Consider the following 25,193-nt stretch of genomic DNA (forward strand, 5'->3'; position numbering starts at 1 on the left):
GGCAGCCGTTTCCGTGTTTCTCCATCGCCGCGGATGTCTCAGCCCGCGCCCACTTCCTCTTCCCTCGCCCCGCGAGCTGCGCGCACGCCAGCCCCTCTCCGACCCAGATCCCCGACGCGCAGCCCCGCGCCCCGCGCCCCGCGTCCGCCCCCTCCCGGCCCCGCCCCGCCCGCGCACGCGCGCCGCCCCCGCGCCGGCTCTGGCTCTGCCCCCGCCCCCGCCCCACCCCTTCTCTCCCCTCCCCGGCCCCCGCTCCCGCTCCGCGCCACCGGGCCGAGCCGGGGCCGCCGGGCCGGGGCCGCCATGGAGGTGGAGGAGGCGTTTCAGGCGGTGGGGGAGATGGGCATCTACCAGATGTACTTGTGCTTCCTGCTGGCCGTGCTGCTGCAGGTGAGTCCCCCTCCACCCCCAGCGCCCCGCTGCCCCGCCTCCCGCGGATCCCCCGAGGGGCCCGGCCGGTCGCCCAGGCTCTGCAAACCCCGGGGGGAGGGGGGGGACACTAGCCCCCTGCCCCCGTCCCGCGCGAGGGCCGGCCTGGGCCCCAGCACCAGGTCGCCGTCAGGCCTGGTCTTTGGTGCCCGCCCCAGCCTCAGAGCCTGCCCCCTGGGGCTGTTCCGCCAGGCCCACCCACCTGCCACCTCGAGTGGGGGCGGGGTGGTACTTTATCCGCCGATGAGGTGGTTAATCGTAGCGGATGCCGGGTTCTGCAGTTACCTGGGAAAACATCGTGAACGCGTGACGGAATTGTTACTCACCTGCGGCTCTGTCACCTTGGAATCTAGAGCACACAGTGAGCCCGGGTCGCCGCTGACGCTGACGAAGGTCCGACCTAGAGCGGCCTCCTTCAGTTCTGGGTGTCCACTTACCATCTTTTCCTGGATTTCAGGGGGCTTTCTGTTCCAGGTGCTTTCCGTGCGTGGGGTTTATTTCTCCCCCGTTCAGGTTCTGCTGGGTCATTCTGCCCAGAGGCCAGCCTCGGGCTGAGACTACTATAAATTGAATAATGTCATCTACAATATGTATAAGATTCAGTTATAAAGTAGAATCATTTCTTCACTGTACAAAATTCTCCCACACTGCTTGCTCACCCCAGCCCAAAAATGTGGGTTTAGTATGCTCAAGGTCGCTATAGATACACTTTGCCAGGCAAGAGTTACTCTTCCTTTGCCAGCCTAAATGGCCCATTTAATGACATCAGTTACCTCTCCCAATATTCTAAAGGCGTTTCATTCACAAATTCTTGATTAGTATCTACTGTGAGCCCTCATTTTACTACTCCTTCATTCAGCACATATTTAATGATGCCTACTATTTGCTTAGCAGGGGCTACCGTGGTGGGCAAATCAAAGCCCCTTTCCCCCCAAAAGACCCCCATTCTAGTGGGAGGGGGGGTTGGGTGAGGCAGGCAGACAGTTCAATAAGTACAGTTAGTGTGCGATGATTATCCCGAGGAAAGTACAGGGAAGTCGTGAGTATAACCACCAGTTGCTTGAAACTGGCATAAGGCAACTGCTCAACAGGAAGGTAGGGGGTGGGGGAGGGTAAGAGTTGCCTTACTGATTCTGCTTTCCATTAAAATGTTTGCAAGTTCAGTTGTTTTTATCTCCAGCCAGAAGAGCTGTTCAAACGATGGACTGATAGATGATGTCAGTCCTTTTTTTAGCAAAGCAAGTTTTCAGTTCACAAATATTCAGGATTCTGGAGTTCTTTAAGTTCGGTGTTTCAGCTTTAACTGTAATTTTCCTGTGAGGAAAAAGTACTTCCTAAATCACAAAACAGTATTTAATACAGAGAGTATTTCATTGTACCCATGATGCCTGATGTTCATTTATAATACTTTTTCTTTGAGAAAATTCTTTCCTCTTCTAACCAAGAATTCCAGGAATATAATTCCTTTTCTGAACAATCCCGTCCCCCCATGCCTATACTCCACCTGCTGTCATTATCTTGTTACAGGCCTAGCTAGGTGTCTGCCTATTTAGAATAAGTTTGTCTTGAGGGAGTGCAGCACTAAAAAGGCCACTGTTCTGGGGCCCCTAGGTGGCTCAGTCAGTTAAGTGTCCCACTCTTGATTTTGGCTCAGGTCATGATCTCATGGTTCATGGGTTCGAGCCCTTTGTCAGGCTCTGTGCTGATATGGAGGAATCTGCTTGGGATTCTCTCTCTCTCTCTCTCTCTCTCTCTATCTATCTATCTCTCTCTATCTTCTCTCTCTCTGCCCCTCTCCTGCTTGCATGCTCTCTCTAAATAAATAAATAAATAAATAAATAAATAAATAAATAAAAACTTAAAAAAGGGCCACGGTTCTGGGTTCGAGACCTATTGTTTTTCTCATTTACTTTTCTTTATGGTTGGCCCAGTTGGTTTGCATTTAGTACCAAAGAGCTCTAAGCCTGTGACCATGATTGTTCACTGATCCCTGCCTGACATGTGGTCAGTATTTGCCATTGAAGAACCAGGTCTTACGAGTATTGGGAGTGAGTGACTGTTTATCTTGTAGGTGTGGACTGGGAGGCACCCTGTAGCTGTGTCTGTCCCAACAATGCCTCAGTCCAGGCAGAAGTGAATCCTTCATAGTGGTACATATTCATGAGTATTCAACTGCCCCATTGATATACATGATAAAGGTGGTCTTGGGGTCACCCAAAGCTATCTTGGATATGAAAGTGGACATCACCAAAGGCTTCTCTACCAAGTCACTTGTTGGAGATGGTTTTGGTTTGGGATGGCCTGTGGAGTGGGAATACTAGGAGCCCCATTACACAATTATAATATGATGCTTTCATCATCTTGTGAAAGTTGCTTCTTCCAGCACAGGAAGAAAGTAGGAAGCCCTTTTCAGAGCTGGCTTAAATGGGAAGTTGATGTTTGCTTCAAAAATCAAAACCCTGGGCACCTGGGTGACTCAGTCAGTTAAGTGTCTGACTCTTGATTTTGGCCCAGGCTCAGGTCAGGATCTCACAGTTCGTGGGTTCGAGCCCCACGTCAGGCTCCACACCAACAGTGCAGAGCCTGCTTGAGATTCTGTCTCTCTCCCTGCTCCTTCTCTCAAAAATAAACTCAAAAGAAAAAAAAAAGAAAAGAAAAGAAACCAGAGCCCTGGGGTGCCAGGCTGTCTTAGTCAGTGGAGTGTATGACTTTTGATCTTGGTGTTGGGAGTTTGAGCCCATGTTGGGTATAGAGATTACTTTAAAAAATCTTAATGAGCACTGGGTGTTGTATGGAAACCAATTTGACAATAAACTTCATATATTGAAAAAAAAAACAACCCAAAAATAAAAAAAATAAATAAAAAATCTTAAAAACAAAAACAAAAACAACAACAAAAAAACCCTCAAAAAAACCAAAGCCCTGGTCTACTGTTGCCCAAGGAACATGCAGACCCACCTGCAGAGCAGCGCTAGCAGAAAGAGAGCCCTGTACACAGTAGGCGGGACTCCCAGAGAGAGGGACAGCCAGACAGGGAGCCACTGCTGAAGCAAGAGCCTTTTCTGCATCTGCAGTGTGGCAATGACCAACCCCAGTCGAAAAACACAGAACTAGAAGGGACAGAGATGGCAAATTCAGATCTTTTTGCATTTTCTTCTATCGGGGTTTTATTATTATTATTATTATTATTATTATTAATGGTTTTAACCCCCTTTACTTCGAACATCCAAGTTCAAACTAAAAGGACAAAAGCATATCACAAAGCCAACTCGGAAGGTCTTTAGGTTAACCGTTTTTGTGGATTGTGGATACCATCAGGTAGCACATCGCAAGTTACGTCAATATCCGCTTGCCTTTAGCAAGGTGACTTCTGGCCACACGTTTTGCAAACACAACCTTTAGAATCTCTACAGTGGTCACCTTTCAGGTACATAAAGGATTGATGCAGATTTTGTAGATCTCCCTTCTTATGCTGATGAAAATGCCCCTGACAAGAGTGATAGGCGGTTTGAAAGTAGATAAGCAGAAAGCTAGAGGAAAAGGGATTGCCACAGGTAAAAATCGTTGTCTCGTGAACGCGCGGCAATGTTTACAATTTTGTAGTTAGAAAAACTCTTACTGTCCAAATATAGGTGCCCTCCCTTGGACAAGAGCTATCTGTGGTATTTAAATGTGAATAATTCTGTGTGCTTTATTTCTGTTTCTATTTTCTGGTAGTGATTCAGAGCCGATGCTGTCATTGTCATTTGTGTTTGCGTACGTGTGTGTTTGTTTGCCAGGCTGTCTGGAGGAAGAAGGTTGGAATACAGTTCTTTGTTTTTTGAGCCCTTTAGACGCAAAGTGAAAATGGAACCCACTTCTTTGTGTTCTAAGCCGTCTACTCCAGCTCCTTCATTTTCCCGGGGATCATGCATCACAGATTGTAGTATAATTTGCACAGGATTTAAAACATCCATGAGCCAACAGGAACATGTAACCTGTAACAGGCATTAGTTTCGCCAGCAAAAGTGTGATGTCATCGTGGACCTCAGCTTGAGGTACAGTCTTCCGGTGTTCTGGAACGCATTATTTTAATGTAAACTCTTAATAACCCCAATCTTATTTATCAACCCTGGGGTTACCAGTGCCTTCAGATCATTCACGCAATAAACATCCTTTCATGGTGTTTTAGAAAGCAGAATGACTGACCAGGTATTGTGCAGAAGAGGAAACTGTGATAGTCAACACAGGAAAAGATGTTTACCTTCAGTGGTCACCTGGGACGGGCGTATTAAAATGACTATGAAATATCATTTCACACTGAATAGATGAGCAGACATTAAATAGTCTAACAGTACAGGTGTGCTGAAAAAGAGGCGCGGGAACTGTGCCGTTCAGAGAATAATTTGGCACGGTCTAGTAAAATTGAAACCCAGCTTTAGATTCCTAGGTGTACGTCCTCCAACATTTCTTGAACACGTGCATGAAGATATGGCTCAGATGTTTACTGCAGCACTGTTTGTAATAATAAAAATTAGTAACCACCTTAGTGACTCCCAAAAAGGGACCAAGTAATCAAAATGTGGCATAAATTTGATGGGCTATAACAGGTTGGCATGAATGAACCAGATCGATAAACAGCTACAGGAATGAATTTCTAAAACACAGTGTTCCCTGAAAAAAATAACAAGTGTGATATATACAATATGACACAAAAGTCTTACTAAAAATTGTAAAAATATCGGGCCTCCTGGGTGACTCAGTCAGTGGGTTGAGCGCCTCACTCTTGATTTTGGCTCAGGTCATGGACCCAGGGTCGTGGGATTGAGCCCTCCGCTTAGTACAGAGCCTGCCTCAGATTCTCGGTCTCTCTCCCTCTGCCCCTTTCCCCTACTTGCATGCACGCTCTCTCTCTCTCTCTCTCTCTCTCTCTCTCTCTCTCTAAAATAAAATCTGAAAAAATTGTCAAAATATAGGAAACTGTACCGTATTTGGTTTATCAGTGTATATGGACAATGTAGAAGTATAAACATATGGGGTAGAAGGCTCCACACCCAATCCATCAGATTGGTTACCTCCAGGGAAGGAAGGAGGGGTGGGGGTGAGTGGGGTACAGAAGAGATTTGCTCTGTATTCATAATACCGTATTTTAAAAATCTGAAGCAAATATAATACAATGTAGCTTGTTAATTGGGATGGTGGGTTCCTGAACTTTATTTTGTTTTGCTTCTCTGTGTTAAATTAAAAAAAAAAAAAAAAAGAAGAAGAGTGTGGCATAGAAAAGATTGGCATACTGAGAAGCAAATGCTACAGTTCACTTCATGAGAGTAACTGTCCACCCTTCTCCTGCCGTCCCTTTAACCAGTTAGCGCTGTCAACTGTGGTCTATGAATTTCACACTTAAGAGAATGAGGTAGAGAGAGTTTTGTTCAGGGTGCGCTCTTGAACTTTGTGTAGAACACTGTCACAGGGAATGTCTCCTACGTGCTTGCATTTGCCTCCTGGTCCTAATCTCCCCAGGAGATTCATGGAAAGACTTCTTTTGATGAGGTATCGCTGAGGTGGTTCCGACCGCTCAACCTTAAGCAAGTAGTGAAGTTCGTAGGGTAGACATTAGTGAAGACCTCACTGTGTTGGTCATTGAGACCAGCCCTTGTGCCTCAGGAGAGTCTCACCACCACCAGGGGTTCAGCCGTGATAACAACACCCGGCATGAGAGCCACTCTATCATGACTCCAGCACACGTGAACATCTACCAGGTTCTCTGTTAGTTTGGGCAAGTTTTACGCCGCCCTTACCCTCAGATTTAGTTGTGTCTGCCCTCAGACGGTGGCCGCGAGTTTGGGTGATAATCCGGGGAACCTTTGCTGGTGGAATATTCCAACACTTTAGGTAAGTAGGGCGCTTCCTAAAGAGACCATTGCTACGCTTGCCCCTTAGTATGTCCTCAGGAAAGCTGTTGTCTGTAGACAGACACTGCCCCCTGGCGTAAAGCAGGTGAAGTTGCAAATCAGCCAGACCAGATTTCCATCCGGGGAGGTTATGGAAATACAGGGAGCTTCTGGGAGGTTTAGGGAGCCCCTTTGAGCCTTGGGCATCTGAAGAATTGGGATGTGCCTTAGAAAGTAACTGGCTCAACACCCCCACAGCACCCACATCTCTAGCAGCATGCCTGCTGGGGCCACATACAGCACAGCTACTCAGCATGTGCCCTGACAGAGAAGGTATTACCTTAATAAGACAGCGTGCGTGTGTGTGTGCGCGCACACACACACACACACACACACACGTCATTAAAAATGTGAAGATAGACAATGTGTGGCAGAGAGAACACTAGACTCTCTGAATGCCGTGTTGAATGCTGTGACCCTCTGCTCTGAGATGGCTGAGAGAGCTTCAGTAGGGGACCCCTCAGTCGTTTGTGTACTCTGGGAAGTGGCTGGATCACGAAAGTGTAATTCATTTGTTTTGCAAGTTCAGGATTTCTTCAAGTTGCCCAATGCCCAGCAGTTAGTTGGCGTTGTGTCAATGTCACCTTGAGGTTTTTGGAACACGAGCTTGGCCCTTCACCACGGTCAAAGCCTGCCTTATAAGGGAGAGCTGGCCAACCCCAAGATACGCACAACTCAGGAAGCTCATCTCTGACTCCCTTAACCAACTGTTCAGGCAGAAATTAACATCTGCATTTAGGGGAGTTGTATGAGGCTCAACAAGGAGTATATGGGGATTGTAGCAAAAAGAGAAAACATAGAAAAGAGAAAAGGGAAAGAATCACCAGAACTTGGACCACTCAGACATGAAACACACTCACATGTTGGTGGATTGTCTTCCAGACTTTTAGTTATACAAACATGTACATTTGCCTTTTTTGCATAAGTTTGTATCTTAACCTCAATTTTTGTCTGTCAGCAATATCGTGCACGCCTTGCTGCAGTCATAAATGAACAACCACATATTTTATAATGGCTGTAGCAGTGTAGCAATGTGTGGCTGTACCAGAACTTGCTTATTCCATTATCTCTTGTTGCCAACATAGGCTGGTTGGTTCCTCTCTTTCGGAGTTCTGAAACCCATGCTTTGGGCCATTGTCTGGCTCTGGTCTGCACTTCTCCCGGTTGGCTGTTGACCACTCTTCCTAAGCTCAAATTTCTCCTGACTCCATTGCTCACACTCTCTCCAGATGTTCTTTGGTCCCACTTTATGGATGGAATAGAAGTACAAACTTCCTAAACATCTCCTTTCTTTTGCTTCGAAATTAACGTTTACCCTTACCTGTCGTTACATCTCTTCAGAGTGTCCAAGAGGAAGACAGCTCAACCTTCCTTCCAGGGACATCCTCTCACCTTTGTTCTTGATTCTTTGTTACTCTCTCAGTCGTTTCTAATCTTCCATCTTTCGGCATTCTCTCATGTCCCAAAGGGTGCCCTGCATGGTAGATCTAAGTGGTCTGTGGAAATTATATTGAATAGCATTAGCTTATAAAGTGAGAGACTTATTCCCTTTTCAGTTCTTCCTTAATCTTTCTTTAATTAGAATTTTTAAATGTTTATTTTTGAGAGAGAGACAGAGCGTGAGCAGGGGAGAGGCAGAGAGAGAGAGGGAGACACAGAATCCAAAGCAGGCTCCAGGCTCCGAGCCGTCAGCACAGAGCCCGATGCAGGGCTCGAACCCATGGACTGCGAGATCATGACCTGAGCCATAGTTGGACCCTCAACCGACTGAGCCACCCAGGCGCCCTGATCTTTCTTTCATCGAAGAAGAAAATCTCATTTGGTGCTAGCATTTCTCAAAACTTTTGCAACTATTTCTGTTTTAGCAAAGGAAATGAACTAGAAGTAAGAATTAAAGAAGGCTCAGACTTCAGACTTGGGCAGAAAACCTTACCTAGTTGAAATTTAATAACATTATTCTTTTTTTATGGTAGTGGTCATTTTATTTTCAAAGAAACATTTCACATGAAACACAGAGACTAATGTCACAAACATACCTGTGCCTACTTCTAGATTTGACAAGTGCTAATATTGTGCCATATTTGCTGAAGGTGGTGTGAGTTGTAGTTCAACCCAAGAGGCAGAAAGCAGAACTCCTGGGATGGGGACGTGTGTGTGTGTGTGTGTGTGTGTGTGTGTGTGTGTGTGGTATGTATTCATATGTGTGTGATTATACACATAGTCAGTGAATAATTTGTCACAGAGATTTGACCACGCACAATTGCGAGAGTTGGTTAAGCCGTCCCTGTAAGGCTGTTGTCTTTGTGTCTGATGTTGGAGCTTGACGTCTGCAGGGAAGGCAGTCTGGAAGGGAAAGTATGGTCTGGAAGCCATCCGAATTGACAGAATCTGTGCTGTTCTCACTGCCTCCAACCTTGATGAAGCAACTGCCTTTCATCTTGGAAAACACATACTTGGCCCGGGAGTCAGAGATGCTGAGGGAGGGTCCAGGGGAACGTGGATCCGTTGCAGGCCCAGCTGTTGTGCTCTACCAGCAGAGCGAGCCAGCAAATAAGTGGCAAAGAAAGGCAAAAAACACCTTTCCCAGCCTTCTGAGCATAAAAAAACAAGATGGCTGCTCCTTTGCTTTCACCCTCTTTCCCCAAATCCTGCTTGAAAATATCTCTTGTGGCCCGTCTTAAGTAAAAACACACTAGCCAACACTTGGCATTATGACATGGTGTTTATTTTGATAGTTCCATCTGTCTGGTCATATCTCTATTGATACAAAATTTTATTTCTTTGCAAATTCACTTAAGTTAAAAATTTTGAACTGAATTTTCAAAGGACATATCTGATAAAGGGTTAGTGTCCAAAATATATAAAGAACTTATAAAAGTTCAACACCCCCAAAATGAATAATCCAATTAAAAAATGGGCAGAAGACATGAATAGACATTTTTCCAAAGAAGACATTCAGATGGTCAAGACACATATGAAAAGATGCTCAGCATCACTCATCATCAGGGAAATACAAATCAGAACTACATGAGATATCACATGCACCTGTCAGAATGACTAAAATCAGCAACATAAGAAACAACAGGTGTTGGCAAGGATGTGAAGAAAAAGGAACCCTCTTGCACTGTTGATGGGAATGCAGACTGGTGCAGCCACTGTGGAAAACAGTGTGGAGGTTCCTCAAGAAGTTAAAAATAGAACTAGCCTATGATCCAGCAATCGTACTACTAGGTATTTACTCAAAGAATACAAAAATACTAATTCGAAGGGATACATGCACCCCGATGTTTACAGCAGCATTATTGTGGGAACAGCCCAAGTGTCCATCGATGGATGAATGGATAAAGATGTGGCATATATATACAATGCAATATTATTCAGCCACAAAAAAGAATGAGATCTTGTCATCTGTGATGATGTGGTTGGAGCTAGAGAGCACAATGCTAAGTGAAATTAAGTCAGAGAAAGACAAATACCATGTAATTTCACTCATGTGAAATTTAAGAAACAAAACAAGCAAAGGGGAAAGAAAAGAGCGAGAGGCAAACCATAAAACAAACTCTTAACCCTAGAGAACACACTGATGGTTACCGGAGGGGAGGGGAGGGGGGTGAGTGAAATATACAGTGGGGACTAAGGAGCGCACTTGCTGTGGTGAGCACTGGCTGTTGGAAGGAAGTCTTGACTCACTATATTGTACACCCGAAATTAATATTACACTGTATGTTAACTGGAATTGAAATAAAAGCTTAAAGAAGCATCTTGAATCAATTTAAAAGAAGACCATTAGGGGCTCCTGGGTGACTCAGTCCGTTCAGCATCTGACTCTTGATTTTGGCTCAGGTCATGATTCCAGGGTTGGGGAATCGAGCCCCGTGTCAGGCTCCATGCTGAGTGTGGAGCCTGCTTGGGATTCTCTCTCTCTCTCCCTCTCTCTGTCTCTCTAAAAGAAAAAAAAAAGAAGACTATTAAGTAAATAGAAAACAAAAAACGGCACATAAAATTCTTGCAGGGAGCACACAGGTGACCGAAGTTTGGGAAAAGCTGAGGTATCCTGTAATATTTCTTCAAAGAAGACTAAAAATATGTGGTTTACCTTCTCGACTCTGATTGGCCTATTTTTTTGCCCCAAAAGTTCCTTCCTCTGAATTTGGTTTTGATTAAACCCCTACTAGGTTTTCTCTACCTAGTTTCTGGTGTCATATTTGCAACTTTTTCCTTATTCCCCAGTTAGATTTCCCATCTACTTTCTCTGTGCTCTCATCACCTCATTTCCGCCGTGGCTAATACCGCATTTGTGGAAATCTGCCTTGTGTTTGTAGCTTTCGGTAGGTTTGTTGTCCTCACTTGAATGTATTTGCCTAGAAGGAAGTGATTATTTTTTAGCCATCCTTGTTATCATCTGAGGCCCATAATATAATGTGTTGCAAAGTGTTGGAGCTCACTAAAATTTTTTAAGAATTAAACTGAAGTCACAGAAGGAAGGTAGTCAGGTGGGGGTATTTCCATTTTATTTGGGAGAAAGGGAGGGAAACAGATGCAGGTTAAATCACTGTTTACCCAAATACTTAATTTATCCAAAGTCTTAGTTAGTGGATGGAACAAAGATTAGGTCCTGGAATGACTGGTTTTTTATCTTGATCATCATCTTTTCTTTTTCTTTTCTTTTTCTACACCATTTTGCAAGGAATTAGTTAAAATGTATCCTAGGCTGTTAGTTATAGAGTGGTATGTTGGGTTTACTTGGAAGCATATAGAAATCGAAGTTAGCATTTCTTTCGTTCAGGAGAAGACAGATCATTAACAAATTAGAATTTCACGATATCTGCACTGTTAGATACAAAATAATATTTCCCCAGTAAATAGTGCAGCCATTGACTGCTTTGGAGATTAACAAAGGAGCCATCAGCGTGGTCTGCAGTGGTTTGTTGAAGACTTGAGAAGGGCTGAGCTTGTGCTGAACTTGGGAGCTTGGGTTTAGAGAGAAGTGGGAAGGTCATTTCAGATGGAAAACAGTAAAATTGGGGGAAAAAAAGTGTAGAAGACGGAACAACTTTTAGGCTTACTACACAGAGTGTGGCCCAGACTAGCAGCATTGAGATCAGGAGAGCTTGCTAGAAATGTGGAACTCAGGTCTTTCCCAGGCTACAGGACCAGACCCTGCACTTTAAAGTCTGGGAGGCACTGATAGATGCCATTTGTATGGGGCTGTAGAGTTTACTGCTGGCTAAAGAAAACATCCCATTTGACCCTCAGAATAAGTTAGATATGAATGAATTAGATTAAGATGGTTACTACCAGTGTCCAGTCTCGCTGAAAAGAAAACCTGAAGTTTGGAGAGGTTTTGATTTGCTGAAAGGTTCCTAGAGTTGAGTTTCCAACTCAGGTATACAGATTCCTTCCTCTTTTCACACCACACCATGAGAAGTCATGCAATGGGAAGCTGAGCACGCCAGTACAGAAAGCGTGAATGTGGATTAGGTAGCAGGTGGCCCATACAGTGGGGATCTGGAACGTTAAGACATTTATCACTGATCCATTGATATGTTTTGGCCGGCAGAATGTCATGAGGAGTGTCTCAGGAAGACCGATCTGGTGGCATTATGTGGATGAATTAGAGTTGAAAGAAACAGGACTTCGAGACACCAGTTATTCAGGGCATGATATTAAATATTTTCAATTTAAAAAAAATAGGTGGTATCTGTAAGTCACCCGACATTGATTGAAGATCCAGTTTGTGCTGGGCACTGGGCATCTGGGTGTGCTGTCATGATATGCTTGCCCACGTAATGCTTTGGTTGAGTCAGTCAGTAACGGAGTACGAAGTGCAGAAAAGACTACAGTAATGACAACAACAAAGTCATCTTCAATTTCTCCCATGAGGTGATCCTGTTCTCATCCTGGTTTTGCTATTAGTGTTATACGTGATCTTGAACGAGTCACTTAATTGCCCATTTTACCTACTTTAAGACCTAAACATCATACTTCCCATGACTTCACAGCACAAGATATTGTGATGAGATCATTTATGGGGGACGGTTTGGTTTCCGGAGTGGTATAAAAGCTTATAATGCTGTCGATATAAAATCACTTTTAAAACCTTCACTTTATGCAACTTCAGAAATTTCAGTCCCCTGGTGCATTGTAGTCACCTAATTATAATGACACTGAAAGGGGAAGAAAAAGTGCAGCCATCTGTGACACTTGTTTTCCTTCCCTGGAGGGGGCGTTGGAGAAGGTAATGGCCTCTCTGCGGTGTTGTTGACCCCACTTGGAAGGAGCGTGGATGGTGGTTTCTGATTGTGGCTTTAAGACCCAGCCGCTGATGGGTGTGATCATTCGACAAGAATCCGTGGGCATGGCAGTTATAGGGTAATACAGACAAGATTGAGAGACTCTTTGGACTCTGGCGGAGAGAAGCAGGAGTTCTGGGCTGCACGTGTCTGACCCGTCTGGTGACATAACGCCACGGCTCTGTGTGTGCAGTTGAGGTCCCTGGGTGTACATGTGTGTGTGCACGCATGGCGTGCACACTGGAAACGCTGCGAGGGGTGGGAGGAGGGTAGAGGAGATGAGAAGGTGAAAGCGTTCATCGGGCTTCAGGTTGCTGGGAATAATACTGATTAACACAGATCATACTGATTAACTGGGTTTCACTGCTCCCCTCTGTGAATTAGCGTGTGTATGAGCACCACCTCTGTTTCTGAACTGTTTTCTTTTTAAAAAATTTTAATTGTTTAATTGTAATTCCAGGATAGTTAACATACAGTGTCTTTATCCATTCATCTGGACACTGGGGCCACCTCCATAGTTTGGCTATTGTAAATGAATGCTGCAGTAAACACTGGGGTGCATGTAGTTTCTGAACTGCTTTCCACACATCGTAGCTTCTGCTGAGAATGGGAGTGTCCACGAAAAAGCACACTTCAGAGTAGAGGATCCTTTGAGCATTTCCTCTCTTACCTAGAACATTGCTTACCTTAGAACAGTCCAGATAAAAATATGATGTATTAACATGTTTTCAACAAGCACCTAGAATAGGGCTTGGCACATAATTAGAATTTAGAGAAGCATTTGCTGCTGTTATTAGCATTCTATCCCATTTATTCATTCATTCACTTGCTGAGTGTGGGCTTCATGTGTCCAGGCCCTGAGTTGTTTGGTGTGGAAGCCCAGGAGTGGATCACACAGAGATCCTGCCCTCAGGGACAGAATATTCTGGTAGGAAAAATAAGATGAGCAAGTACATAAATGGGATGGCGTGAAGAAAATGATCTGTCTCTTACTAAGAAAGGTCTAGATGGAGCTTTTGGGGGTGAACAGAAGCAGGAGAGGGCTTCCGGTGGGTTCGAAAGGAAGGTGAGGTGGGGGGGTGGGGCGGTGGGAAGTGGTACCTGAGTCGCATCCCAGAGGATGGAAAAGGTTCAGAGACGCTGCTGAACCAGGTGAAGTGCTTTCCATGTAAAGCAAGTGGGAGGCACAAAAGCAGAAAATAGCATATTTAAGAGAGAAAATATAACTAGTTTGCTTTGCCCGATTGACGGCTCTGTTTTGAACATGTGTTTTGCTTCATCTCCAGAGTTCACGTGCCCCATATTTTTTCATTTCTTTGCCCTTCAATTAAGATCAGCAGATTATAATAAGGAGGGGCAGTTACTAACACGATGCAAGCGGCTTTGTAATTATAGCTGCTGCCAAATGTGTAATCTATCTGTTCTTGTAATTATTAAGGTTTTTATTTTTACAGACTGATTGCCTCCTGGTCTAAAACTTCCCTAATAGTATGCAAATAGGGGCCAGGAAGCAATATAAATCTAGAAACATGATATCTTCTGCCTTCTACAATAAATCACCCATGCAGACTGACCTGTGGTGGCTGGGTACCTCTCGGGAGGCCCACCGTCATTTGCCTCAAAACAGATTGGGGCTGCCTCATATCCTCGCAGCCTCACAAAGAGTGCAAAAACCACGCCCTGGGTTTTACGTTAGCTTTCTGTTATGACACACACAATGTCATGACTTCCTTTCTCTTTCGTTGACACTAATTCCATCATTTACTTGTGATAAATTACTCTGCCTTTGGCATTTTAGCTTATCCACTTAACAGCTGAATATGCCCCTACACCGTGGTGTGGAAGGAGCTCGGGGTTCACTGATGGATGGAGCCGAAGCTGTTGGCAAATCTCCTCCTTTTCGTGCCTCAGTCAGCACATCCGTCCAGTGGGGGTGTTACTATATGCTATAGCGAAATCACAGCTTCGTACTTTGTAAAATGCTTATTGTGTTTAAAGATATTTTAAGATACCAGGTTCTAAATTAATGGGGATCAGTTCTTAAAATAAGATTTCTTTCTTAGTGAGACAGTTCTCACTGGAACAGACTGATTCTGTGTTTTCCGAATTCATTTGAAGCTTGAAATAATCAACCGGCAATGAGAACTAATATAAATGGAAATTCATAGCATATAAAGGCTGCATAGGGCTCAACAGCTTGTAAACCCGATTGTGAATAGCTGTAAGGCCCAGAACAATCAGAGACAAATGGCATATGTGCTCAATAATTATTTCTTGAATGAATGAGGGAATTTTTTTTTTTTAGGGGAACAACTATGTTTAGATTAAATAATGATTAAGTAGAGCTAAGGGTTATAAAGTGGGTATTATGGGATTTTGAATTTCTTTACAGCTTATGAAAGTTGTCTATTATGTTATAATATAGTATCTACTTGGGAGCCTGGGTGGGTCAGTTGGTTAAGTATCTGACTTTGGCTCTGGTCATGATCTCACGGTCTGGGAGCTCAAGGCCCCTTGGAATGAGCTCCACTTCCCTCTCTCTCTCTCTCTCTCTCTCTCTCTCTCTCTGCCCCTCGCTTACTTGTGCCTCTCTCTCTCTTAAAATAAAATAAAATAAAATAAAATAAAATAAAATAAAATAAAATAAAGTAAAGTAAAGTAAAATAAAATAAAGTAAAATAAAATAAAATAGTGCCTACTCATGTACATATTTTGCTTACCTGCTTTAATAAAGTATTTTCATTTGTGTTCTCTGTATATATGTGTTATCTATCTATACTATTCTCTATATATATTCTCTTCCTATATATACTTTTTATATATACTCTCTATATGCACTCTATAAATGTTCTCTCTGTATATACACACTATATAGATTCTTTGTCTCTGTGTGTATATATATATATACACTCTATATGAATATGCTCTCTCTATATTCTTTTACTATGTATGTATATTCTCTCTCTGAGAGAGAGAGAATATATGTGTGCTGTTTTCTGAGACATTTAACTGTGCCACAAAAGGTTTTGTTTAGATGGTGAATCCAAGGCCAAGATACTCTTGGAGCCTGGTGCCTGCTTATCTGAACTGAGAGTGTAGTGTTTCAGAGCCGTAATGTCCCCTGCCCATCCCCACCTTCGCCAGTGTCATACTGTCATCCGTGTGCAGGGTCCTGAGCATCAGATGTGTCTCAAATGTAGAGGAGACCCCCTCCCCCCCGCCCAGAAAAAGCCTAAGGTGCTTTACAAGTAGGATTGCTGATGATCCTGTTGGTAGTAGATCGGGAAGCTTCCTTTCCAAGTTTCTCTCCTTTGCTTCTGATGTGTCTGGTTTTGTGTAGCTCACGAAAACACAAAAGCAAGAAACTGATCTTGCGGGGCTTGTGAGCCTGCTGATCGCGAGCTCAACACTGATGGGTTTGTATGTTTGCTCCTTCAGCTCTACGTGGCCACGGAGGCCATCCTCATCGCACTGGTAGGGGCCACGCCGTCCTACCACTGGGACCTGGCAGAGCTCCTGCCCAACCAGAGCCACGGCAACCGGTCGGTGGGTGACGACCACGCCTTGGGGGACTGGCTGCTGACTGCCAATGGCAGCGAGGTCCGGAAGCACGTGCACTTCAGCAGCACTTTCACCTCCATCGCCTCGGAGGTAACACCAGCGGTGGCCGTCGGGAAAACAAGATCACGATCGCTGGGTGAACGTTTCTCCTGGTCCAGATGGAACCATTTTTCTGTCTTGTTGATTTAAATGTCAGCCACCTCTTCAAATAGCTGTTGGGTACATTGGAGAGTTTAAAGGAGAATGTCGTATGGAAACACATTCTCTTTCCTTCTTGCTACAAACAGGAAAAGCATGAGCCTTACCAGACTGGTTAGATGAAGTACGATGTGCACTCCGGAAGAGCCACATTCCAATTACAGTGTCCTTTTATTTTTATTTATTTATTTATTTATTTTTTAAAGTTTATTTACATTTGAGAGAGACAGAGACAGAATGCGAGTGGGTTAGGGGCAGAGAGAAAGGGAGGCACAGAATCCGAAGCAGGCTCCAGGGCTCCGAGCTGTCGGCACAGAGCCCGACGCAGGGCTCGAACCCACGAGCTGTGAGATCATGACCTGAGCTGAAGTCGGACTACAGTGTCCTTTTAAAAAGTGAATTAAAACTCTCATTTCTTTTTCTTATGTACACAAAAATTAGCCGAGTCAAGAGACAGAAATGTGGTGACTGTCTGCAACATCCACAGTTCGTGTGGATTCAGTCCAGTCCTGTGTGTAGACCACATGGGGCCCCTTGACTGTACAATATAGAATACAGGTGGGACTGCCTCGTGTGTGCAGGAAGCCTTACTTTGAAGGGGGCTTTGTGGCCAAGATAGTTCTGGTAAGGATGGCACCTTCTGGGCCAGCCCCAGGTAAATAAACCAAGGATGGATAGTCTGGTGAAGGAAACCCTGGCGTAAGAGGGGCACGGCTCGCGCTCAGCCGGAAAGCACGTGTACTGGTTGTTAAAAAGTTGACATACTCAGTCCTTTGCCTGCTCCCCACAAGCTATCCATTTGCCCACCACCACCCTGGCCTAGCCCTTGGTCCCGGTGATCTCGTAACCATAGGGTTAATGCCTGGTGGGCATTGCCAGCTCCCGGTGCTGACTGTCATGCCAGTTAGCTGCCCCCAGATCCATTTGGCTGCCCCCCTGCAGGGCTACCAGAGTGCTTGCCAGCTGCCCTGCCTGCATCCCCTGCCCAACCTCCCGTGTGTGTGTGTGTGTGTGTGTGTGTGTGTGTGCGCGCGCGCACCATGGCATCAGCCAGTCTTACCTGTTGCTGACTGTTTTGATTATCACCCTTTGGGCAGGACGTGCCAAAAACAGAAGAGACACGAAGGGGCTATTTGCTTGGCCTTCCCTTAAGAGTTTCCATTTGAAGTCATGATTACTGGATTAACATTCCGAGCTCCTGCCAGGTAGTATATTTTCTATGACAACAATCCAGTCACGTCACCCCTCACTCAAAACCTCCCGTGATTCTCCCACTGCACACAGGAAACAGTGAAACCCACTTAGGGTGTTACATTCAAGGCCCTTTACCCTCCGCAGCTGTGGCCCGGATGTACTTTTCCAGCCCCACCTGCACTTCCCTCTGCCTCCATTCTTTCCCACCCAAGCCGAGTGCCTGAGGCCTACCTGTTACCTCGGTAGGTAACTGACCTCGGAATGCCCTAACCTCACCCTTGTGTCCACCTGGTGAAATCCTAACCTTACCCTCTACTGCTCACCTTGACTGTCGCCTTCCCTGCGATGTCCTTTCCAGTCCACCCCCCAGAAGAAGCAAATACGCTTGTTTCCGCTGCGGTAACATTTTGTGTGCACTTACGTCACCCACGGTAGCTTGCGGTTCAACTCTGTTTCTTTAGAAGTCATTTGAGGTCAGAAACCATATTTTGGTCATCTTTGTACCTCTGTGGCCTACTAGCAACAATGACCGTCACCACAAGTGCTAACTGAGTACCACGACTGCTAACCTATTGAAATAGCAAGTAGCACTGTGGAATGATGACTAACTATATGCTAGGTGTTGTGATATGCGCCCTGAACTCATTAACCTTCAGAATAATTTATGAGGTCAACGTTATTTTCCCCATTTTACAGGTGAAGAAATCGAGGCATCTTGAGGTCAGGTCAGCTTAGAGGGTCAGAGCTAGATTTGAAGCCAAGTTTGTCTTAACTGAGAGGCCTATGCTCTTAATTACTCTACTTTTTGGAAGCCTATCCCATACAAATTGGTATGCACATCTCTTAGTTCTTTGATAGGTAACGGTAGCCAAAGAACTTAAAAACATTTTTTTTAATTTGGAAATAATTTCAAACTGGCAAATTTCAAGACTCATACAGAGAATAAATACCCTTATATCCTTTAATTTCACCTATCATTACTATCTCCGTTTTTTTCCAAGCCTTTTGAAAGTTCCGTATACCACACTGTTGTTCTTTTATGCCCAAATACTTCTGCGTGTACTTCCTAAAAAGTGAAGGAATTTTCTTACATAACCACAGGACAATTACTAACTTCAAGACATTTATCATTGGGGCACCCGGGTGGCCCAGTCCGTTAAGCGTCCGACTTTGGCTCAGGTCATGGTCTCAAAGTTCATGAGTTAGAGCCTGCATCAGACTCTGTGCTGACAGAATTCTGTTCTGCTTCAGATTCTGTGTCTCCCTCTCTCTCTGCCCTCCCCCGCTCATGCTCTGTCTCTCTGGCTCTCTTCTCTCTCTCTCAAAAATAAATAAACATTAAAATATTTAAAAAAAAAAAGAAGTTTAACATTGATTCTATATTTTAATCTACCATCCATACCCAATTTTGTCACTTGACCCGGTACTGTTCTTGCTAGCACTGGTTTCCCCCTCTTGTACTCAGTTCCGTTTTAGGGTCACATGTTAATACTTAGTTGTCATGGCTCTTAGGGTCTTTTCACCTTCAGCCTTTTCCTTTTATGACATTGATAGTTTTGAAGAAGACATACCTCCCCTCTTTTTAAAAATAAGAATGTTCTCCATTTTGGGTCTGTCTGATGATTTCTCATTAAGGTTATGCATCCAAAGTCAGAATAGTAATAAGTAATAAGTAATATGCCCTTCTGGTTCACATACGCTATCCATGTGTCCCTTTTTGGTGATAATTTTGATCAGCCACTCCAGGTATTGCTTGACTTTTCCCCTGTCCAGTGAACATTCTTTTCATTTCCAGGAATTTGTAGTCTATGGAGAATCACTTCAAGATTATGCAAATGTACTCTTATCAGAACCCCCCACTCCAAATTAAGCATCTTTTCATGATGCTTTTGTAAACCAAGCTAAGACTATGATGGTTGCAAAATGATGATTTCTTACTCTAGCACTTCCTCCATATTTACCAGTTGGCATTCTGCCCCCCCCCCCGTTTTTTTGAAGTATAGTTGACCTATAACATTATATTACTTTTAGGAGTACAACATAATGATTCAGTGTTTGTATGCATTGCAAAATGATCACCACGGTAGGTCTGGTTAACATCCATCACCATCCATAGTTACAAAATTTGTTCTTGTGAGGAGAACTTTTAAGATGTATTCTTTTAGCATCTGTACATTATTATTATCTGTTGTCACCAGGCTGCTCATTACATCCCCAGGACTTACGTATTTTATAACCTGAAGTTTGTACCTTTTGAACCCCTTTACCTATTTTACCCACCCCCTCTACCCCCTCCCTCTGGCAATCACCAGTCTGTTCTCTATATCTATAAGCTTTTTTTTTTTTTTTAAGATTTCCATGGCATTCCATTTTTAGCTGGAAGCAAAACCCTTTCTTTTCCCTTGTCCATCTGTATGCCTGCCTGTCTGTCCCTATCTCTCTATCTCCCTATCTCTCTATCTATCTCTTTTTCTTTCTCTATCTCTATCTCTATCTCTATCTATGTATCTACCTATATATCTATCATTAGTATGTACCTATTGGTCCCTATTCTTAATTATTTATAATTTTTTACCATCTTTAATTATTTTGGTGCTCAAATTATCCCCAGTTTACCAGTAGGAATCTCTTCAAGCTGGCTCTTGTGTCCTTTTTAAAATATTTATTTATTCATTTATTTACTCATTCATTCATTCATTCATTCAATTATTTGTTTTAAAGAGTGTGCAAGTGGGAGAGAGGGGCAGAGGGGGAGAGAGAGAATCTCAAGCAGGCTCCACGCTCAGCACGGAGCCCAACACAGGGCTCTATCCCACAACCATGAGATCATGACCTGAGCCGAAATGAAGAGTCAGACGCTTAACTGACTAAGCCACCCAGGCACCCCTCTAATTTTTCTTAGTTTTTATTTTGAATATGTATTGAATTTTGTCAAATAGAGCAATTTGCAATGTTTGACATCAATTGCAGTGATTATGTGGGGTTTTTTTTCACCTTCTACTATGGTGAGTTGTCCTGATTGACTTTCAAATATTGAACCAGCTTTGCATCTCTTGATGGCATATTCTCTGTATATATTGCTGAATTCTGTTTGCTGATATTTTGTTAAGAATTTTTGCTTCTGTATTTATGAGAGATATTGATCTGTTGTTTTCTTTTTTTGGACCTTTGTCTGGCTTTGGTATCAGGGTGCCTTCATAAAATGAATTGGGAAGTATTCCATTCTTTTCTGTTTTCTGGAAGTGATTGGGTAGAATTGGTATTAGTTCTTTAAATATTTGGTAGAACTTTCCAGTAATATCATCTGGGCTTTTTTTTTTTTTTTTAGATTTCTTTTTTGGGAGTTTTAAAATTATGAATTCAATTTTCTTAAAGGTTATGTAGCTGTTTAAATGATTTATTTTGTATTGTGAGTTGTGGCAATTTGTGCTTTTCAAGGACTTGGTCCATTTCATCGAAGTTGTCAGATTTACGTGTGTAGAGTCGTTCATTGTATTACTTTATTATTCTTTTGATGTTTGCAGAGTCTGAAATGAAATCCCCTCTTCTATTACCCGATCTTGGTAATTTGTGTCTTCTGTCCTATTTAATTACTTGTCAGTCATACAAGCTTGTCAGTTTTACTGATTGTTTTAAAGAACCAGCATTTTGTTCATTGATTTTTCCCTGTTATTTTTCTATTTTTAATTGTATTGATTTCTGTTCTTACCTTTATTATTTCCTTTCTTGTGCTTGCTTTGAGTTTCTTTTTCTCTTTTTCTTTTTAAGGTTATAGAGTTGGTAGCCTAGATTTTTAATGAGTCTTCTTCTTTACAAATATAAGTATTTTAGTGCTATAAATTTTCCTCTCATGACTGTTTTAGCTGTGTCCCACAAATTTTGGTATGTTGTATTTTTATTTTCATTTAGCTCACTGTATTTTTTTTCCTCCTTAAGACTTCCTCTTTGACGCAATGGTTACTTAGAAGTCTCTTGTTTAGTTACCTAGTGTTTGGAGATTTTCCTGTTAGCTTTCTGTTTTTGCTTTCTAGTTTGATTCCATTATGGTCAGAGGCAGTGTGATTTCAACTTTTTAAACATTTGTTACAGTTTCCTTTATGATTCAGCATGTGGTCTATTTTGGTATATGTTCCACTGGCACTTGAACAAACTGCTGCTGTTATGTGGAGAGTGTTTTATAAATATTGTTTAGATCCTGTTGGTCAATGGTATTGTTGATTTCTTCTATATCCTTGCTGATTTTCCGCCCAGTTGTTCTATATTGTTGAGAGAAGAGTATTTATGTCTTCAATTATTATTGTAGATTTGTTGAATTCTCCTTTCACTGCTCCTAGTTTTTCCTTCATATATTTTTTTAGCTCTGTTGAGTCTATACATATGGATGATTGCTATGTCTTCTTGATGGACTTTTTCTTTTTATCATTTTATAATGTACCTTTATGTCCCTGGTAATTTTCTGTGTTCTGAAATGTGGTTTGATACTAATCTAGCCACTCTTGCTTTCTTCGATTAGTTTTATTAGCATGATATGTATTTTTCCACTTTACTTTCAACTTGTCTGTATGTATGAAATTAGTTTCTTGTAGACAGCACATAATTGGGTCAGGTTTTTAAACCCACAGTGTCAATCTCTGTCTTTATTTATATTTTTTATATAATTTACATTTAATATAATTATTTATACGATAGAACTTACCTCTTCTAACTTATTATTTTTTATTGTTTTCTGTTGTTGGCTTTTTTTCTTTGATTTTTCCAGTCTTTCTGTAGGTTATTTGAACACTTTTAGAATTTATTTTGACTTATCTATGGTATTTTTTATAGCTTTTTTAGTGATTGCTCTTGACATTGCCTTATATTTACATAACTTATCACAGTCTATTGATGTCATATCACCAGTTTGAGTGACATACAGAAATTCTACTTCACTGTACATTCCTTTGCCCTCTCCGGTTTATTTATATAATTGTTCTAAATATTTTTCCCACATACTTTTAGAACCACATTACATAGTGTTATCATTTTTGCTTCAACCATCAAACGTAATTTAGAAAACTCAAGAGAAGGAAAGTCTAACATATTTACCCCAGTTTTTTCTTACAGTGCTCTTTTTTACTTCTTGATGTTCCATGATCCCCTTTTTATGTTTTCTTCCTTTTTAGAGAACTTCCATTAGCCATTGTCTTAGGGTAATTGTGATGCTGGCACATTCTCTTAGTTTTCCTTCATCACTTATTTTCACTGGTAATAAAATTCTTGGTGGACAGTTGATTTCCTTCAGCATTAGAAACTCCTGTGCCACTTCCTTCAGGCTTCATGGTTTCTGATGAGAAATATGGTGGTATTTGAATTGCTTTTTCTTTTTTTTTTTTTTTTCCCCTACAGGGAATTTCCCTCTTGCTACTTTCAAGATTTTTTTTAGTGTTTTAGTTGCTAGTGTTTAGAAGTCAGATTATGATGTTTCTTGGTGTGAATTTCTTCAGGTTTATCCTGTTGGGGATTTACTGAGCTTCTTGGATCTGTAGGTGTATGGCTCTTGACAAATTGGGAAATTATCAGCTGTTATTTATTCAAGTACTCTGTTTTAACACTTTTTTCAGTGATAATTCATTTTTGAGAGAATGAGAGAGCATGAGCGAGCATGAGCGGGGGAGGGGCAGATAGAGAGGCAGACACAGAATCGGAAGTAGGCTTCAGGCTCTGAGCACAGAGTCGGACACGGGGCTCGAACCCACGGACCGTGAGATCATGACCAGGGCCTAAGTCAGATGCTTAACTGACTGAGTCAGCCAGGTGCCCCTCTTTATTTATTTATTTATTTATTTATTTATTTATTTATTTATTTATGTATTTATGTATTTATGTATTTATGTATTTATGTATTTATATTTATTTTTAATTTTAAGCTTATCCTCTTCCCCTTTTCCTTCCAGAACTCCAATGACAGAAATATTAGGGGTTTTTTTTGCTCTAGCCCCATAGGTCTCTGAAGCCTTGTTCATTTTCTTCTGTCTAGTTTATCTTTGTTTTCATATTGGAGATTTTCCTTTACTCCATTTTTACCTGTATTGATTCTTCCCTCTGTCTCTTTCATTCTGCTGTTAAACCCACTCATTGCGGTTTTTTAGTTCTAAGCTTTCCATTTTGTTCTTTTTTAGTATATTCTCTTTATTCGGTGAGACTTTCTGTATTTCCGCTGGGTCTATTTTGTCATCTGTTTCAAGCATGTTTGTAAGTGCTCCTGGAAGCATTGTTCTGATGGCCGCTTTCACATCTTTGTCAGATAGTTCTAACATCTCTGCCATCTCAGTAGTTGGGTTTTTTTTGTTTGTTTGTTTTCATTCTACTTTGAGATTTTCCTGGTTGCTGGTATCACAAATTATTTTTGTTTGAAACCAGCAGTTAGGGGGATTATGTTAAGAGATTCTGGGCCTTAAGTAAATCTTCCGTTTTAGCAGACTTTCTCGGACACAGCTCTGGCCCAGGAAGAGGGGAGAGGGGCCTCATTACTGTCACATAGTGGTGGAAATCCCATCTCCCCGTGAGGTCGCACCGCCACCAGTGGTGGTGGCGGTGGTATGGAGGGTTCCTACTGCAGGCGGCAGGAATGATCGCGCTGGCTCACCTGTTTGTCTTTTTCTGACACACCCAAGTGGAGTAAGGTGGGGTCACTTATTACTACCCAGCCTGGGGGAAGGGTTAGTTTCCCCACTTAGCCTTCGCTGTGGATGGGGTTGGGGCCATAGTTGGTTTTTGTTTCTCATGGTGGTGATTGGCCAGAATAAAACGGTTATAATCTAACAATGTTCTGTCTTTCTGGGCTGCCCCTTTCCCAGGCCTTTGGCTGGAGAAAGTAGGTTTTGTTTGGGGCTTCTTTTGTAATTTTCTTGGCATTTCTAAGTTGCTGTCTTCTTCAGTCCCCAGTCTTGGGCATGTGAGGCAAAGAGAAACCCAGGGAACTCACCACTGGCTCATTCCTTGGGTCCCAGGGTCTTGGCTGGTCTTCCCTCCGTCTTTCAGAGTTCTTTTATGTTTGCGTTATACCCGATGCCCAGGGGTCTTAGTGGTATCTACTGGGAGAAACAAGGAAAAGTACATTTATCCCATTTTTCTGGAGCTGAAAATCCTCCTGTGTCCTTCTGATGTGCCCATCATTTGGGGGGGGGTGGGGGAGTTGAAAAAATTTTGGCATAACAAGATATTTCAGGTTCATCTTTTATCCCCACCCCCACCCCAACTGTGGAATTAGTCATTTCTCCAAAAAGCCCTTGTTCTGTTTATAAACAGTCCTCATAGGATTTTGCGGTGGGTGAGAGCCATAAGTCTGCCCTCCAACAAATCCATTACCATATTACACTGAAAGTGGATCTCGGACCAGATTCTGCCCCATATAGAAGCATTTATCAACTTAATTCTTATTATCAGAGAAGCACAAAATAAAATATCTTACAGGCTTGAGAAGTCATAGCTTTGTGGTTCTGTCGGTACTCTACAGTTTGCATATCAGGTCACTACAGAAAAACTCCAGTTTTCCATAGTGAGAGTACTGACACTTCCCCTCCCTGTCAGCATCAAGCAAGCAGAACCA

General features: G+C 42.7%; 1 protein-coding gene across 3 annotated transcripts in view; it reads left to right on the forward strand.

Moving 5' to 3' along the window:
• The first annotated feature begins 303 nt into the window (after positions 1-303).
• Positions 304-25,193, forward strand: part of SLC22A15 (solute carrier family 22 member 15) — an 82,136-nt gene continuing 57,246 nt past the window's right edge. For all 3 annotated transcript variants that reach the window (XM_030323908.1, XM_030323913.1, XM_030323914.1), the window contains exons 1-2: positions 304-390; positions 16,091-16,303. In XM_030323908.1, the coding sequence (XP_030179768.1) occupies positions 304-390; positions 16,091-16,303 (300 nt within the window). The remainder of the gene's footprint in view (positions 391-16,090; positions 16,304-25,193) is intronic.

This window comes from Lynx canadensis, chromosome C1, assembly GCF_007474595.2.
Source record: "Lynx canadensis isolate LIC74 chromosome C1, mLynCan4.pri.v2, whole genome shotgun sequence".
Classification (NCBI taxonomy): Eukaryota; Metazoa; Chordata; class Mammalia; order Carnivora; family Felidae; genus Lynx; species Lynx canadensis.